The sequence below is a fragment of the Lepisma saccharinum genome, chromosome 16, assembly GCF_977018435.1.
Source record: "Lepisma saccharinum chromosome 16, izLepSacc3.1, whole genome shotgun sequence".
In the NCBI taxonomy this organism is placed as follows: Eukaryota; Metazoa; Arthropoda; class Insecta; order Zygentoma; family Lepismatidae; genus Lepisma; species Lepisma saccharinum.
In genome coordinates, this window is record NC_139244.1 from 41,253,144 (window position 1) to 41,268,431 (window position 15,288).

The following is a 15,288-nucleotide window of genomic DNA, read 5'->3' on the forward strand; positions in this document are numbered from 1 at the left end:
ACCTTTCAGGCCATAGTAAAGTAGATGAAAATGTTGTGCTGATTTTTTATTTGACTCATCAATCACAAGTAAGAGTAAGTTTTAATTAAGATGTGGCATGGGAATGAATTTCGGGTGTTGGCATCGTGCTTCAGCACTGGCTGGACACTGAATATCATTCATGCTTTGGTGTGAAGCGAACATTAATTTGCAAATGACCTGCTAGCCCTTACACAAATTTCTTGGTTTTAAAAGATACTATTACATTTTATGTGGGCTGTCTTCAGACTTTATCCAAGTTACTTGATTGAAACTAGCTATTGTGTTACAACCATTTTACCTAAGGAGGAGGAGGAGGTAAAAAACAAGACAAAACTTAACTGATATTTCTTTGCACTGACACCAATACCAATGGACAGGTTAAGCTGTGACATCACTAGCAGCCGATGTCCGGGATGTATGTTTCCAAACAAAACTTTCAATATGCTCCTAACCTTTTGCATTGAAATTGCATCAGAAAGGGATAACTTTGGATACAGTGACAGCAGTTAGCAAGCGAAATAGTGAGGTGTATTGCACATCAGTGTGAATATTAGATTCTGGTGACTCTATAGATATTTTACTAATTACTTACAAGTGAGGGATTAATCAAGAAATAATGTAAGAAAATAAAAAAAAAAAATTTTTGGAAAAATTTGAAGTCTTTGGAACATTGGTGGTTTTAGCCCATATTTTAAAAAATATGAAGATATCTTATTTGGTGAAAACTGACCACAGAAGGTTATTGCTTGTTACTGTGAAATCAGGAAATAAAATGGTAACTATCTGATATCGTCCGAACGGATTTCTTCAAATTTACAGGAGAAACTACTTACTGAAATCACTTTCTGTATCATTGTTGAGGTTCTTCGAGGTATTTTGTTTCGCGGAAACTAAAAACTTCACCATAGAATGCTGCAGAACAATAAATAATCAGTTGTTACGTAAGGAACTTGCATCTTCTGTAACATTAGGCCGTTGTTTCCATTATGTACGTGCAGATGGCGCGAGCATCAAAAGTTTTCAGTGTTTCCAAACGTGCCTTTTTTTATGAGAACTTTTTTTTTTTAACTATGCTTACCTAACCTAACCTTGCCGGAAATGGTTTGTGGGGCTATCCATGAATGGTTTTTGGGGCTATCCGTCAATGGTTTATGATGACATAATGAACACAAAAGTAGGTATTTTTCGGTTAAGAAGGTTGAAACACTGCATACCCACTCCAAATCGACAAAACACAGGCATGACGCGCGATGATCCATGACGAGTGCACGCCATATTGTCTGTTACCCAAGCAGAACAAGGAAGACAAATAATGACTCGTAAAATGAAAAGTTGACACTATTTTATGGAAAAAGGCATAACTTCACCTAAAAGACTCTTCCGCAATGCAGAATAGGTAAGTATCAATGCTAAAATTAACAAAATAAACTAGTGAGAGGTGTTCGGGCCTTTTCGGATAAGTACCAATAAAATAGTAATGTATGTCGGTGTAAAGACTACACTGATGTTCCTATACTAAATTGCTGACGTGTTTCTTGAAAAACTGCCTGATTTTCTTACTTTATTTCTTATAACTTCTTATCTGTGAGGAATGAGTAAAATATCCAGGTATTCTCGAGACTCTAGTCTTTACATTGATGTATGATACACATCATCTTTCTGTTTTCTAACTGCTGTCACTAACAAGTCACACCTTAGCGATCAGTTTGCAAAGCCGAAGCATAGGGGCTTCGCTGCATGAAAGTTTGTTTGGAAGAATATATCCAGGCCACTGGCTCTAGCAATATCGTGCTTAGCCAGTCCATACTAACAATCTCACTGATTCTCACCAATACTGATACTGATGATGGAAGATTGTAACAAAAACTTATGCATCAATTTACCAGAGATTTTAATCACAAATACATTTTTTTTTCACAGAATACTGGTGAAAAATAAATTAAAATTTAGAATTTTTCATACTTTCCATGATAATCAGATTTGGCAATAGTGGTGTGTGATATTTTTATGTACTCTGTGAAATACCCAAACAATAGGAAAGTATCTGTCAGCATAAGTCCAACTGATTCTTTCTAATATCATTGCCATCAGCTCAATTCTAAAATACGTTTTAAGGAGGCAACTGAAGAGTCATTCTTGGAGTATGTGTATTTCAGCACCTATAGCTTCATTTCTTCAATTATATTTTCAAACTTTGCCAACCTCCAACGTGGAGTGGTTAGCACAGCATGCTGCGATGTTAGGGATGCCGGCCTGGTCATGGGTGTTCTTTGTGAATGCCCTTTCATCAATTTCATCATATCATCACTCATCTTCATCATCCCAATTAGCCTAAAGTGGCAGCAAAGTGACTTAAGAAACCTAATTAAATCAATTAATTTCCAAACTTTGATTTCTTGTAAAAAAAAAAACATTTTCCTATCTTGGAAATTCTAGAACTTGCAATCAGAATCACTCAACAGTGAATTCCTGTAAAAGAAAGAAAAAAAAGCATTCATAAATAAAAATAAAAGCTTTGTTCTCACCTCTGCAGTCAGATTCACTCTTTGCTTGCTCTACCCTTGTGGAAGAATTATTGGGGCATGCCAGACACGAAAGCTGTCCTTCTATTGGTTGGTACAGGCCTTTCTCACACGGCTGGCACTTTTCCAGGATAACATTGAAGAATGTCCCCACAGCACACAGGACTGAAAAAAATGACATTTACACAAGCCATCTGCAACAGGTGGGATGACTTAATTTTTTTTAACGGAACAATATTGACATAACTTATATTGACTTATTTAAATATTGCTATGATTTCAAAAATGTTCACGCACTAGCTACATAAAAGTAGGTGCAATAATTAAGTTGATCTTTAAATTACTAAAAACAAATACAAATTTGAAAACCATTATTTTTTTGTCTTACCAGTGTCCCAATATCTGCAGTATTTATATCTCTGCTCTGCCATCTCAGCCAAATTCATATGTCATGCTCAACCTCTTCATCATCCAGGCAGCCACAGTGATATGATCCACATTTTTATGTGACGTCACCAGTAGAAGATATGTCACTAATGTATTTATTTTTGTAAAAGAAAGCGTAATTTCTTTGTTATTATATGTATATATCTTTTGTTTAATGTTTATTGTATTTTATGCTCTGTTATGAGTAGTTTAATGTATCTTCATGTTTGCAAGAGTGCACTATACGAATTTGTATTTCTAAAGATGTATAGATGTCAGTTTTGTTGATAGTATCCTTTTGTAGATAGTGAAGGATTCATCTGTACTTTAATCTGTGTTCTCGAAAAGAGTATAAAAGCGAGGATATCGCGTAAGAAATCACACACTTTTTCGCCACGGATCGACGAAGCTTTTAAACTTAAAAAGAACTCCTCGGTGTTGTGCATACATCTTGGTATGGTAGTTCGGGGCGCAAGCTAGGCCTATGTGAACATAGGTACGCCGATAGCCATGCATTGATGATATGCACAATACTGCAACCATTCTACGTCAAATAATAAAGTTAGCCTAAAGATTAATTTGGAAATAAAAGGCTAAAGAGCAAATATTGGCTCAGTTATCATTGCATATCTCTTGGTGTGGTAGTTCGGGGCGCAAGCTAGGTCTATGTGATCATAGGCTTGCCGATAGCCACGCATTGAGTTTTATGCGTTTTAATTGAGTCAATTCATCGACAAAGCGAAATCCTCGCCTTCGTCTCAAGTATATTTGCATTATAATTGCAATAAATAAAGATTAAAAACCTTTCCGTTTATACATACTGCAGTAATGTGGTTTTATTTCTCTGTGCTGTGAATATTGTCTTTGCCTAACACTATCCCTGTACCTGAGAGGAGTCTGTGTACTTCACCGAGTCTCATCGTTCACCGCTGAGTATTATTAAGTTAATATTAATAGTAAAATAATACGACGCATGAAGTAATTGTGCTTAGAACGTGTCAACAGTGAGTACATTATACTGCAAACTAACTATGAGAATACCCTATTCCAGATGCTACACTGTCTATTATTACTTGCACCTTAGCAAAAATCCAAACATTTGCTTGTAATGCAATATCAACAAGATGACTATTGGGTGTTTATTGGTAACTTCTGAGAATTTTTTAAGATAATTTATCAACCAAAAAGATAGCATTTCTCTATAAATATCCTATGCTGGAATTCTTTTGTATGTCAAAAATGTCCAACAGCACATTGCCCTTGTCCTTGAACAGAGCTGCCAATTTGAATACAGAACTGCAAATGTACTAGGTAGGATGTACTGCCATATACAGGTATTTTCAAATCTAATATTTACCATTATCAGCAATCGTATAACTCCTTGTGATTTATTTACTGACCTTTAATTGCACGTTGATAACCATGAATTAAAAATGTCGCTATAATTTCATTCTACCTGCTAATGTTGCCACATGATAATAGCAAAAGTAAAAATATTCACAGAAATAAAATAGTTGTTTTTAGATATTTATGTTTGCAACATGTGGTATGACATATTTACCATATTTACGTGTGTATAATGCACGTGCGTGTATAATGCGCACCCTGGTTTTTGATGGAGGGAAAGTGAGAAACAATTATATCTCTTATATAATGTGCAGTACAATCCAGGTTCAAGAAATGGCTTTCGTAGTTGTAGGTCATAAAGCTGTTGCTATACCGATCAAGAATGAATGACATCATACATATTTAATGAAACACCTGTTGCTATGTGGACCAAGAGGAAAATATCCTCTTGTGTATATAATGAGTCACCAACCCACGCAACCTCCTTACTCTCCCTCCACTGTGTTTAGCATCCCTAAGATTTCACTCTTTAACCACCTTATTTATTCTGTAATAGTAGAAAGCGATATCAAAATTATATTATGGATTTGCAGTGCTTAGGAAGTTATTTTCTATTATTTCTTTCCCAACAAATACCACTGATACACGTCCCATGTGACGGGAAGTGCATGCTCGAATTCAGCCAGAACAGCGCTGCTTTTCTTGGCATATCAGAACATTACATTACAAAGTGAAAAATCGTGGGAAATAGCCTTTAAACTCTTATATGTGGTTTTGCTCATTCCTTCTTTACTTTTTTTAGAAAAACTTCAAAATATATACTTTTTCCATGACTAACCTAACGTTTATACGGGGTACATTCAGGACCCTCAAACTAGCAGTTAGCAGAACAAGATTTATTCCATTAAGGCACCATATATAATTTTAATTATTATTTTCTCTTTCCATATCTTTTCTTTCATCCAAAGTACCATAAAATTCAGAACATTCCTTCATATTGTGATGAGCTTATTTCAACAGCATTGCACACTAATGTCACCATCTTGAATGTAATATTGTTGCCTTATTCAGAAACTGCAGGATTTAAGCATTACAACAATACATAACATGAAAAATCAATACAAGCATCACAAAATCATGGAATGAGCCTGTAAGGTTTCATGTTGGCTGTTCAAATTATTCCATGCATAATACGCATGACAATTTTTGGAGGCAAAAATTTTGGAAAAAAGTGTGCATTATACATGAGTAAATACAGTATATGAGTTAATTATACCAGCAAAAGTAAGCACACAAATCGTTTGATACAAGTTGTCATGATAATAAAAATAAATAATGCATCATTATATTCATTGGAATTCAATAACAGAACTACTACAAATTCAGCAACCATATTTGTAAAATAATTTTCAAACTTACCACACCTTTCACCCTGAAGAACACTGCCAGCCTCACAGACAAAGTGAGGCAGTTGATGTATGAAGACAACTTTATTGGCTGTGAAGTTCCGGTTCCCAATCAGGATTACAAATTTTCCGTGAGACACGGTTGTCTCAAGAGAGGTTTGAATGCCTTCCATTCCTTCTTTTAGAACACTCCTCAAGTCTTCCATATCCTCATTTGATAACTGACCTAAATGGAGTACATAAGTAGTCTTTATTTTTTTACCACATATATGAGAGCTGAGATATTAGTGTAACTATAACTTACCCAAAAGTTATGTCAAAACTGTTTATCAGCTAGGGACTATCATTCCATGCCAATATCCCAATGCTCTAGTACTGAGCTACAAGACAATATCTGGCCTCTGCAGTTTTCACCACCAAGATCTCTGTGTATGTCCTCCTCCGCAGTCGAGCGGGTTAAGGCGTTCACTCGTCTTGAGATCGTTCGCTGCGGGACGGCGTAGGTTCGAATCCGGCTCTGGTCGGAATTTATTCGGCCTGCGTATAGGGCCGGTGGCAACCCACCATCGTGAGGAAATTGGGGAGCTCCGAATGAGTGAGCGTAATCCGGTCGAGAAGACCTACTATAACGGCTGGGGATACGTCGGGCTGACCCCCCGACTATTCCAATACTGGTTGACGATCTCCACGCTTAGAGGTGACGCACGACAAGCGTGAGAGGGAGACTGGCAGTCGGTAGGTATGCCTTGGCCCTTCATGGGCTGTTGCGCAACGGATTATTATTTTATTATTATTAAGATCTCTGTGTAAATTTATAATGTGAATGGACATAGATCAGTGGTAGATCAATGACCAACCTTCATGGTGGAGTGATTAACACAGCATGTTACAACACCAGGGGTCTTACGTTTGGATCCTGGCCAGGGCATGGGTGCTCTTTGTAAGTGGGCCTTTATCAGTTTCGTCAAATCATCACTCATCTTTGCAATTAGCCAAAAGTGACAGAAAGCCAAGTAAAATAAACCAAATCAATCGATCCCTGGTTGAGTCATTGTTTTCACACAACTGAAACTAAACTGGAGCCACAGTGATCCAGTCAGTTGTTCATCTGACTCATATAGGAGACCTGGGTTCAATTCCCTGGATGGATGACCTAAGGAGGAATATTTTCTGACTTTGTCTCTGCATAAAGTGGCTCTGGGAGGATAAAGGTGACTGAAACATGATGCTGTTCACATCACCATCATAGATAGCTGAGACAGTGAATGTGTCTTTATGGCATGGTGCATTGAGCAAGGGAAACTTTACCTACATTAACCTTCAGTAAGTTATTGCTATATTGTTTGTTGGGATTTATAACTTCTACTTCTGCAATATGTTCAGACTGATCTCGCTGTGGTAATAGAGGCTTCACAATGGCTACATGATCAAAATAAAAGTATCTTGATGTGAACTGTAAAATATTTAAAATTGATCCGAATGCATTGAGACTATAATAGGTACTGTGTGAGCTTCAACAATGCCTCCAAGATATGATGGATTTACCACCTTGCCTGTATTTTCTTTTGCTGATTGCAAAACCAATGTAACATACTGAAAATTGGGCAGAAAAAATACCGGCAAGTGTCATTTGACCTTTGCCACTCTGGTGTGAAATCCACTCATATCCTGTCAATTCAGTGTGGAATCTCTCTTACTTTATCTGCAAGTCTGATTGGTCTTAAGTAATAAAACAACAAGTTCCAAGATGGATGAAGACAACAATCACCAAACTAAGGATAAAGCACTTGTTTTGAGCTGTCATTTGATTACAAAATCCACTTTAGTCACACAATATTGGAGTAAAATTAATGAGTAATGACAATTGAGTAATTTGCAAAAAATTACTAGGGCAATCAAATTCTGTGAGGTATTTTGCAGGATTTCAGGACCCAAGAAAAGCATTAAACAATATTGGCAATCAAATTTGAAACTACTTTCCGGTACAAAAATACATAGTGAAATGACATTAGCAAAAGCATACAATTTGAGGAGTTCTCAAGCACAAATCTTTTATTGATGATTTGGGTTATTCATAATAAGGGGAAGAAATTTGTATGAAGACTTTGAATCTTGGTGCTCACAAATCCACAACAAAATTAAAGATGGGTATATATATACTCTTGTTTACCTCTATGGTGGCAGAAGGATTTGGAAATTAGTTGTGTGGATACAGTGTGGAGTTGTACTCATCAAAACCATTACCATTTATAAATGTATTAAGTCTCATACATACCAGTCAGCAAATTATTATTGTTACATAGTTGGGTTAACACTGTAAATAATCATTACAGTTTTCATTATACATAAGCTTACGGGTTTGTTTTTGCAATTGTTATGATGAATGTAAAACAAACATTTTTTCCCCCCTAAATATATACATACAGGACACAATATGAAGACTTATCTGAAATATCATACGCTAATATAATCAAAATATAAAATGTGAAAGGAGACAATATTATTAAAAAAATAAGAATATAAGCAATTCAAAACAGATGGAAAGAAAGAAAAGGTAGTTTGTGGCTGATTTAAAGTAAACTCTTTTCGAGTAGTAGATGAGAAAAGTAGTTGCATTATTCAGGGGTTAATTGGAACTGAGTCTACAGTTTGAACACGTCCTTCCGTACCAAAAATTGAAGCATATCACTTTATCACATATCATATTATGTACCATACAACTTTCTCTCGTGAATTATTTTTATACCACTGCTAATATGAGGAAATTTAGAGAGCATATCTCAGAACAGGGGGTACTTGCACTCTCCCTCTTGTTAATGTCCAAGCTTACCTAGCATGACAAAATGAATATCAATTCTGTTTCCCTCCAAGGACGTGGGTGTTGTTTTCTCAGGATGCTGAGTCTCATATGTAAACACTTGTGATGTATTTATTTGTTGGTGTTCCAGGTGTGTCTTTGCTTCTGTGTTACTTTCAGTTTCATCAACCTGAAAAGAATGTATTACAGTTAATGTTCACACAATCCAAATCTTCAATCTCTGCATGAGGAAAATATGAACTGGCTGGACACTTCTCTTCCTTTACTTGGTGAGAGAATCACGCTTTTCTGTGCCAAGTACATCTTCACTCTTGGTTTGGCAAATTTGCAGGTCGAACACTTACTTCTGCTCTAGTCATCTTTTATCTACATTTGAAGATGTGACCATGAAATTTTATACTTTTCCACTGTCTGGTGAGTGCCTCCTATTTCCTTCTCATTTTATATATATATATATATATAGTGTTTATAATTCTTCCTAGATCTTTGGAATATATAGAATATGGTGAAAGTCAATTCAGACACAAATAATTTGAATGTTGTAGGGTAAATTCAAAGCAAGTTGCTCTTTTATTTTAGTCTATAACCTGTGGTGGGGCTACATTCTGACTGCCAGCCTCATTCCCCTCTGCCAAGGTGGGAGATCATCAAGCCAGTTACAGGGTGACACACAACGAGCCCCAGTCATTATTGTAGGTTTCCGTGACCTGGTTACACTACTCATTCACAGCTTCCCAATTTCCTTACAATGGTGGGTTGCCACCGACCCCATACACTGGCCAAAATCTCAGGATTGATTGATTGAGTTTGTGTTTTAAGTCCACTTTATGCACAGCAAGGCTAATCGAAACTGGACCTACAGTTTAAAGTGGGATCTGAACCACTATGTGCCTCCACCGGGTATCGAACCTGGGACCCCTTGATTACAAGATGACGAAGCTACCCCTGCGCCATCGGGGAGGCCCCGAAATCTCAGGAGAAAAGTTGTTACACTTCCCCCAAGAGACTCGAACCTGTGCATGTCCCATAGCTGGAGTCCAAAGCATGATGCCTTAGCTATGGTGCGGGACTTGTTTTAGTGTAATTCCTCAATATACAGAAGATAGTAGAACCTTATAGGTGCAGCAACTGAAACACTTGCCTTCTGCTCAATGCTCCTTTTCTCCTTCCTGAATCCTGTGACTGTGTTAAACTCCTCTTCAACAACAGAGAGCAAAGCCTCACAGGCAGCTTTCATGTCTTTCACTTCACACTTCATGTTGTCTCCACACAGTTCAGCAAGTTCCTCATCCAGTTTTCTTTTCACATGATTTTCTACCTAGAATACATATATTAATTTCCAGAAATTATGTTAGCTGAAGATATAGTACAAAGTTTCAAAAAGTTTTTATTCAAAAGGAATGCTAATGCCAAAATTTTATAAAGTCAGTATACACTTGAATATAAATTTAAAATACTGGTGTTTGGAAATTAGATAAATTGCTACTCAACCAATTTTAAAATGTATGTCACTTACAGTATATTATAAGTTATGCATTTTTTTTTTTTTGCAAAGAGGTGCACTATGCAAAATACATATATTTTATAGCAAAGTGAGCAATTATTGGCTGTTTAGTATATATTTCTCAATTTCCCAACTGCCTCGTTTACTAATGACAATTAATTAATATGATAAAAAGCACATTTTATGATACAATTCGATTGTAGAGTTACAGTCTTATGTTAGCACCTCAATCTTTGAGCTCACATTTTCTAATTCATTCATGCCTCTGTGCCCAGAATAACCATTTCCCCTGCACCTCTGTAGCTACAACTGTACGCACACACATACATATATCACTAAAAATGTTATTTTAAAAGTTTTATAATAAGTTCCAGCATAAGTGCTTCTATAAATTCTGTCATTGTGTTGCTTAACATTTTTCTTAGAATCTCAGAAGTGGAAGTTACAATTCAATTTCTGCACTTTACCTGATCAAGAACAAATGGGTCATTACAAATAGAATCATCTCCATCCATGGAAATAATACCACTTTGAGATATTGTATTAGGTACTGTGGTAACTGAAAATAAAATAAGAAAATGATACAATACCTGAAATAAAAAACAAACTTAATATGAGCAATAATCACAAATTTCATTTTGTTTTATTGACTATATTTCTGAGACACAATTAAACATTTTGTGGAAATAAATAATGAATATTGGTCAATAAATTTTATCATCTCATGCTGATACATCTCAACCTTAATAATTATACACAGTACAAGTAAAATTGTAAATTGCAGTTTCTTCGACTTTTGCTAATTGTTTCACTAAGGAAAGTCAAATCATTATATCAATATGGGCAATATTTTTAATTTATTCGCATAATTTGAAAAAAAAAACTTATCAAAATAAAACTTTGTATATGTAAAATAAGTCTTGAAGTTTTCCTGTCGGTGAATGATGGAGATTTTCTTGCTTAATTGAGCAGGATATCTGTAATTCAACTGGTAAATATCCACCCAAAACTATATCCTTCATTAATATGGGTAATTGCAGAATGGCATGAGCACAAAATGTCTATACAAGAAACAAGACTTCACATACCTGAACAGTCTGGGACAGGAAAGGGGTTAGTCTCTGGTTGCCAAACCCCATCGTAAGCACAGAAGTAGTCTTCATCTGGATGAATAGCAAAGGCATAGCCTTCTTTACATGTCATTGTACAATACACACCATCCTCATTTTCTGAACAATTTGCACTACCATAGAGAGGATCCATAGGTATCGTGCATTCATGTTCTGAAATGGAAACAGACTTCAATTTTACAAAACGTTATAATTGTGAATATAAAATATTAGGGATGGACTCAAATTTTAACTAACACCGATAAAGAACTCCTATCAAAAATTTACCAATATCAGTAACCAATATCAGAATCTTACAAATCTGATATTAAATGGCAAACAATTCATGAAAACTCTGAACAGTTCAATTGCAATGTAAATGTGCAATGATTTACACAAATTACTAGACTCTGCTCTTGAATAGTCTAATGACTATGCAATTACATAGTCCAAAGATTAGTGCTCTTGGCTTGGATGTGAGTGATCCCCAGTTTGATTTCCAACAGGAGCCAACGTATGAACATATCTGAATTAAGGACTCCTTGTTAACAGTAACCCATGGTGCAACAGCCTGTGAGAACTACCTACCGACTGCCCACCTCATGTGTAGTCAGCATGACGAACCCCCAGTAGTTGTTGCAGGTTTCCATGACCGGGTTAAGCTACTGATTTGTAGTTCCCCAATTCCACAGCGGTGGGTGGCCACTGGTTCCATACACAAGATGAAATCTCAGGAGAAAGTTGTTACACTTACCCCAAGAGACTCGAACCTGCATGCATCCTGTAGCCAGAGCCAAAAGCATGACATCTTAGACCGCACAGCCACAGTGCGAGACAAGGACTCTTTGTTAGTTAACAAAACATATGCCACTGCTATATAATACATCTCCACATAAGAAAATTTGAAATATTATTCCTAATACAACATTTCTACAAGTTCAGCATTGAATGACAGTTACAAAATAATAGTTATTTCTGACAGAACATTTACCTTGCACTGTGATGGCAATAGTACAAGTGCTGTTATTCCCTGAATCATCTTCAGCAACATATGTCACATATGTGTTCCCAATAGGGAGAACTCCTGGCTCATGTGAACGAGATATCTAAAATGAGAGGGAAACATTAATGCAATCATCATCACTTACCAAAACATCTGCACTTTTCAAACCCTAATTTTGGAGAAAATATGAAGGAAAGAAACAATTAGTTCTGGTTGGGTAAAAAGAAATATGTGCCAGATCACATTTATAAGTAGATGTTTACTTACTATTTAGTGCTTTTACAGCCAATCTGACACCCAAAAAACAAATTGTACAACTTTCAAACATGACATAACTTTCCCACTCTGCCACTAGATCATCTGCACTGTATATTTTCTATGTAATTTTGGAGCTGCTGATCAGGGTGGCCGCGGTGGCTCAGTCGGTAACGCATCTGACTTCTATGCTAAAGGTCCCGGGTTCGATCCCTGGCCGGTTCAAATCCGGGAACTTTTCTAACGATGGCCCCGGCACCCACCCAGCGTCGAATAACATGGGTACCTGGGGGAAACCCTGGGGGGTAAAGGTGGTCAGGGGCGTGATGCTGATCACATCACCCCCCACTCACAACCGGATCAAGAAAGTGTGGGGCGTTACCCCCACACCCCCTATACGCCTTCATGACGTGGTGCTATGCACAGGGGAGAACTTTACCTTTACCTTTTACCACTAGATCATGGAAAATAGAGCTAATTAAACTTTCCCAGTGTCATATTTATGTTCAACACGTTTGAATTAGTAAATAACAGCTCATGGCACCTCTGTAATTTTGGAGCTGCTGATCAGGGTTATTAGTATTGGTAAGTTTCATATGGGCACTTTATCAGTAGCAGAATATTCTTAACATTTATAATTTACAGGGTGTACACAAATGAATATCGGAGTTTTAAAATTGTATATTTTCTATGCTATACACATTACAAATATGAACTGTATATGAAATGAAAAAGTAACTCGCCAAGTTTTCATAACCTACATTACAAGTGTTCAATGCGGGCACCATTCGCGATACGGCACACATCCAGCCGGTAGTACATTACTTGCCACACTAAACTTAGCAAGTCTGGGTCTGGTGTAATTGATTCTACCGCTGCAACAATCCTGCATATCAATTCAGGTAGGCTGGCAGGTAGCAGTGGTACATAAACACGATCTTTAACATAGCCCCACAGAAAAAAAGTTGCAGGGGGTGAGGTCAGGGGACCTTGGAGGCCACTGGAGAAGATGCAAGTTGTCTGCACCATGATGACCAATCCAACTATGGGGGAAAACTTCTAGGACTGCGAGTGAAAGACGTTCTGACGCTTTCCACCTTCTCGTGTGATACACGAGGCCATCCGGAACTTTTACCTTTACACAAGCATCCTGTGCGAGTTCCAACACACAAAAAGATTTATGTTCGGGAGTCTCCATCTTTACAAATGGCTCCGCCAAGCGGCAGAGTTAGGAAACAAATTTTGCGCATGCATAGAATCGAAACTTGGTGAGTTACTCTTTCATTTCATATATGGTTCATATTTGTAATGTGTATAGCATAGAAAATATACAAGTTTAAAACTCCGATATTCATTTGTGTACACCCAGCATTATAAATCATTCTGACAAAAGGGTCAGGTATTTTGTAACTGGATGAAAAAATATCTTCATAACACTTTAAAGCAGAAAACTACTTCATTAACAATACTTCTTTCTATCTCTTCATACTTAAAATATGAAACTTACCTTCAGCGGTTGCCCTGAGTTGTCAGAGAATATAGGTTCATCCCATTCAATTGTGACATTCGGGTCCTTGGCTAGGTATATGGGTGGTGATTCACATGAATCAACTACAGGAGGTTGAGTGTCTGTCCAAATAAAAAAGATAAACTTAATGTTTAAAGTAAAGTTATTTGCAACTTTCCATGGTGTCTAGCATTAATTAACTGAATATCTTCCTACATGAGATGATGGAAGGATGAACAGATATTCAGTTATTTGCCGTATGAATCTTGCCTCAACACATATCACTGCTATTTTGATAAATATTAAATATCATCAGTAGAACTTATTTCATTTCAATTCTGAATCTGTGGTATTGAAACACACGAATTGGGTGTTATTTAATCATCTTGTATGTGTTGTGAATACACATGTCTTTGCAAGTGGTTCCACATCACCACCACCAGGTGGCAGGGCTGCACCTAGCAACACATTATCATTTTGGCTCATTTAATTGAAGTTACACACGATGTGGAGTTAGTGTGAGTCTATGTTAAGCTAGGGAAAACAACTACGTAAACATGGAACATGATACAGCAAGCCCATGGTGACCAAGCATTATTGAGAGCCATGGTTTACCTCGAAGAAAGTGAAGCGGCAACCATCAGAAACAAAGGCAATATTGATCACATTTGTTGCTGTATAAGGTGTGGTGCACCATAATTTCTGACTCAAGGACAGACAACGAACCACAACTTTTACAATGAGATACTGAAACTCTTGCATGAGATGCCGACTTGACTTAGGCATCTTGGCAATGGTTCCTCTTGCATGATAATGCAAGGTCCCATACTGCTGTAATGATACAGCGATATCTATCAACATCCTCCATATTCGTCTGATCTGTAGACGTTCGTTTCTTTGTTTTCCCATGTGAATGCCACTGGAAGAGAAATGATATTCCCGCAATCCAAGAGGCTGTGACAGATGTACTGAGAAGCAGCCCAAAAAAGATGTTCTCCGTTTGCTCCGAGACCTCCAATAATGCTGGCAGCTGTGTATAGATAGTGGATGGGACTACTTTGACAGGACTATGGATCATTACATACATGATGTTTCACGTATCCATGTTGTGAATTGGATAGTTTCTTTTCTTTCAGATTAATTTAAAAGGCTCAGTGCGTTCATTCACAAAGGGTATGGCACCAGGGTTATAGGGATAGTGTGTCACTTCTTTGCTCCCAGGTAGATTAGTTGGTGTGTTAAATATATTACTTTTTACAACATCTTACAACAAAGGTTATATTTCTTCAGTAACTTTGTAAGGAATAAAAAACAGCATGTTTCATCTTGGTAAATAAATCCTCCAGTTCTGAATTTATCAAGGGAAAATA

General features: G+C 36.9%; 1 protein-coding gene across 3 annotated transcripts in view; it reads right to left on the reverse strand.

Moving 5' to 3' along the window:
* LOC146000424 (sushi, von Willebrand factor type A, EGF and pentraxin domain-containing protein 1-like) overlaps window positions 1-15,288 on the reverse strand; it is a 194,569-nt gene that overhangs the window by 94,223 nt on the left and 85,058 nt on the right. For all 3 annotated transcript variants that reach the window (XM_083138037.1, XM_083138036.1, XM_083138038.1), the window contains exons 10-17: window positions 13,919-14,040; window positions 12,145-12,259; window positions 11,133-11,327; window positions 10,512-10,603; window positions 9,682-9,858; window positions 8,553-8,709; window positions 5,736-5,948; window positions 2,547-2,708 (exon numbers count right to left, since the gene is read on the reverse strand). In XM_083138037.1, coding sequence (XP_082994163.1) covers window positions 2,547-2,708; window positions 5,736-5,948; window positions 8,553-8,709; window positions 9,682-9,858; window positions 10,512-10,603; window positions 11,133-11,327; window positions 12,145-12,259; window positions 13,919-14,040 — 1,233 coding nt within the window. The remainder of the gene's footprint in view (window positions 1-2,546; window positions 2,709-5,735; window positions 5,949-8,552; window positions 8,710-9,681; window positions 9,859-10,511; window positions 10,604-11,132; window positions 11,328-12,144; window positions 12,260-13,918; window positions 14,041-15,288) is intronic.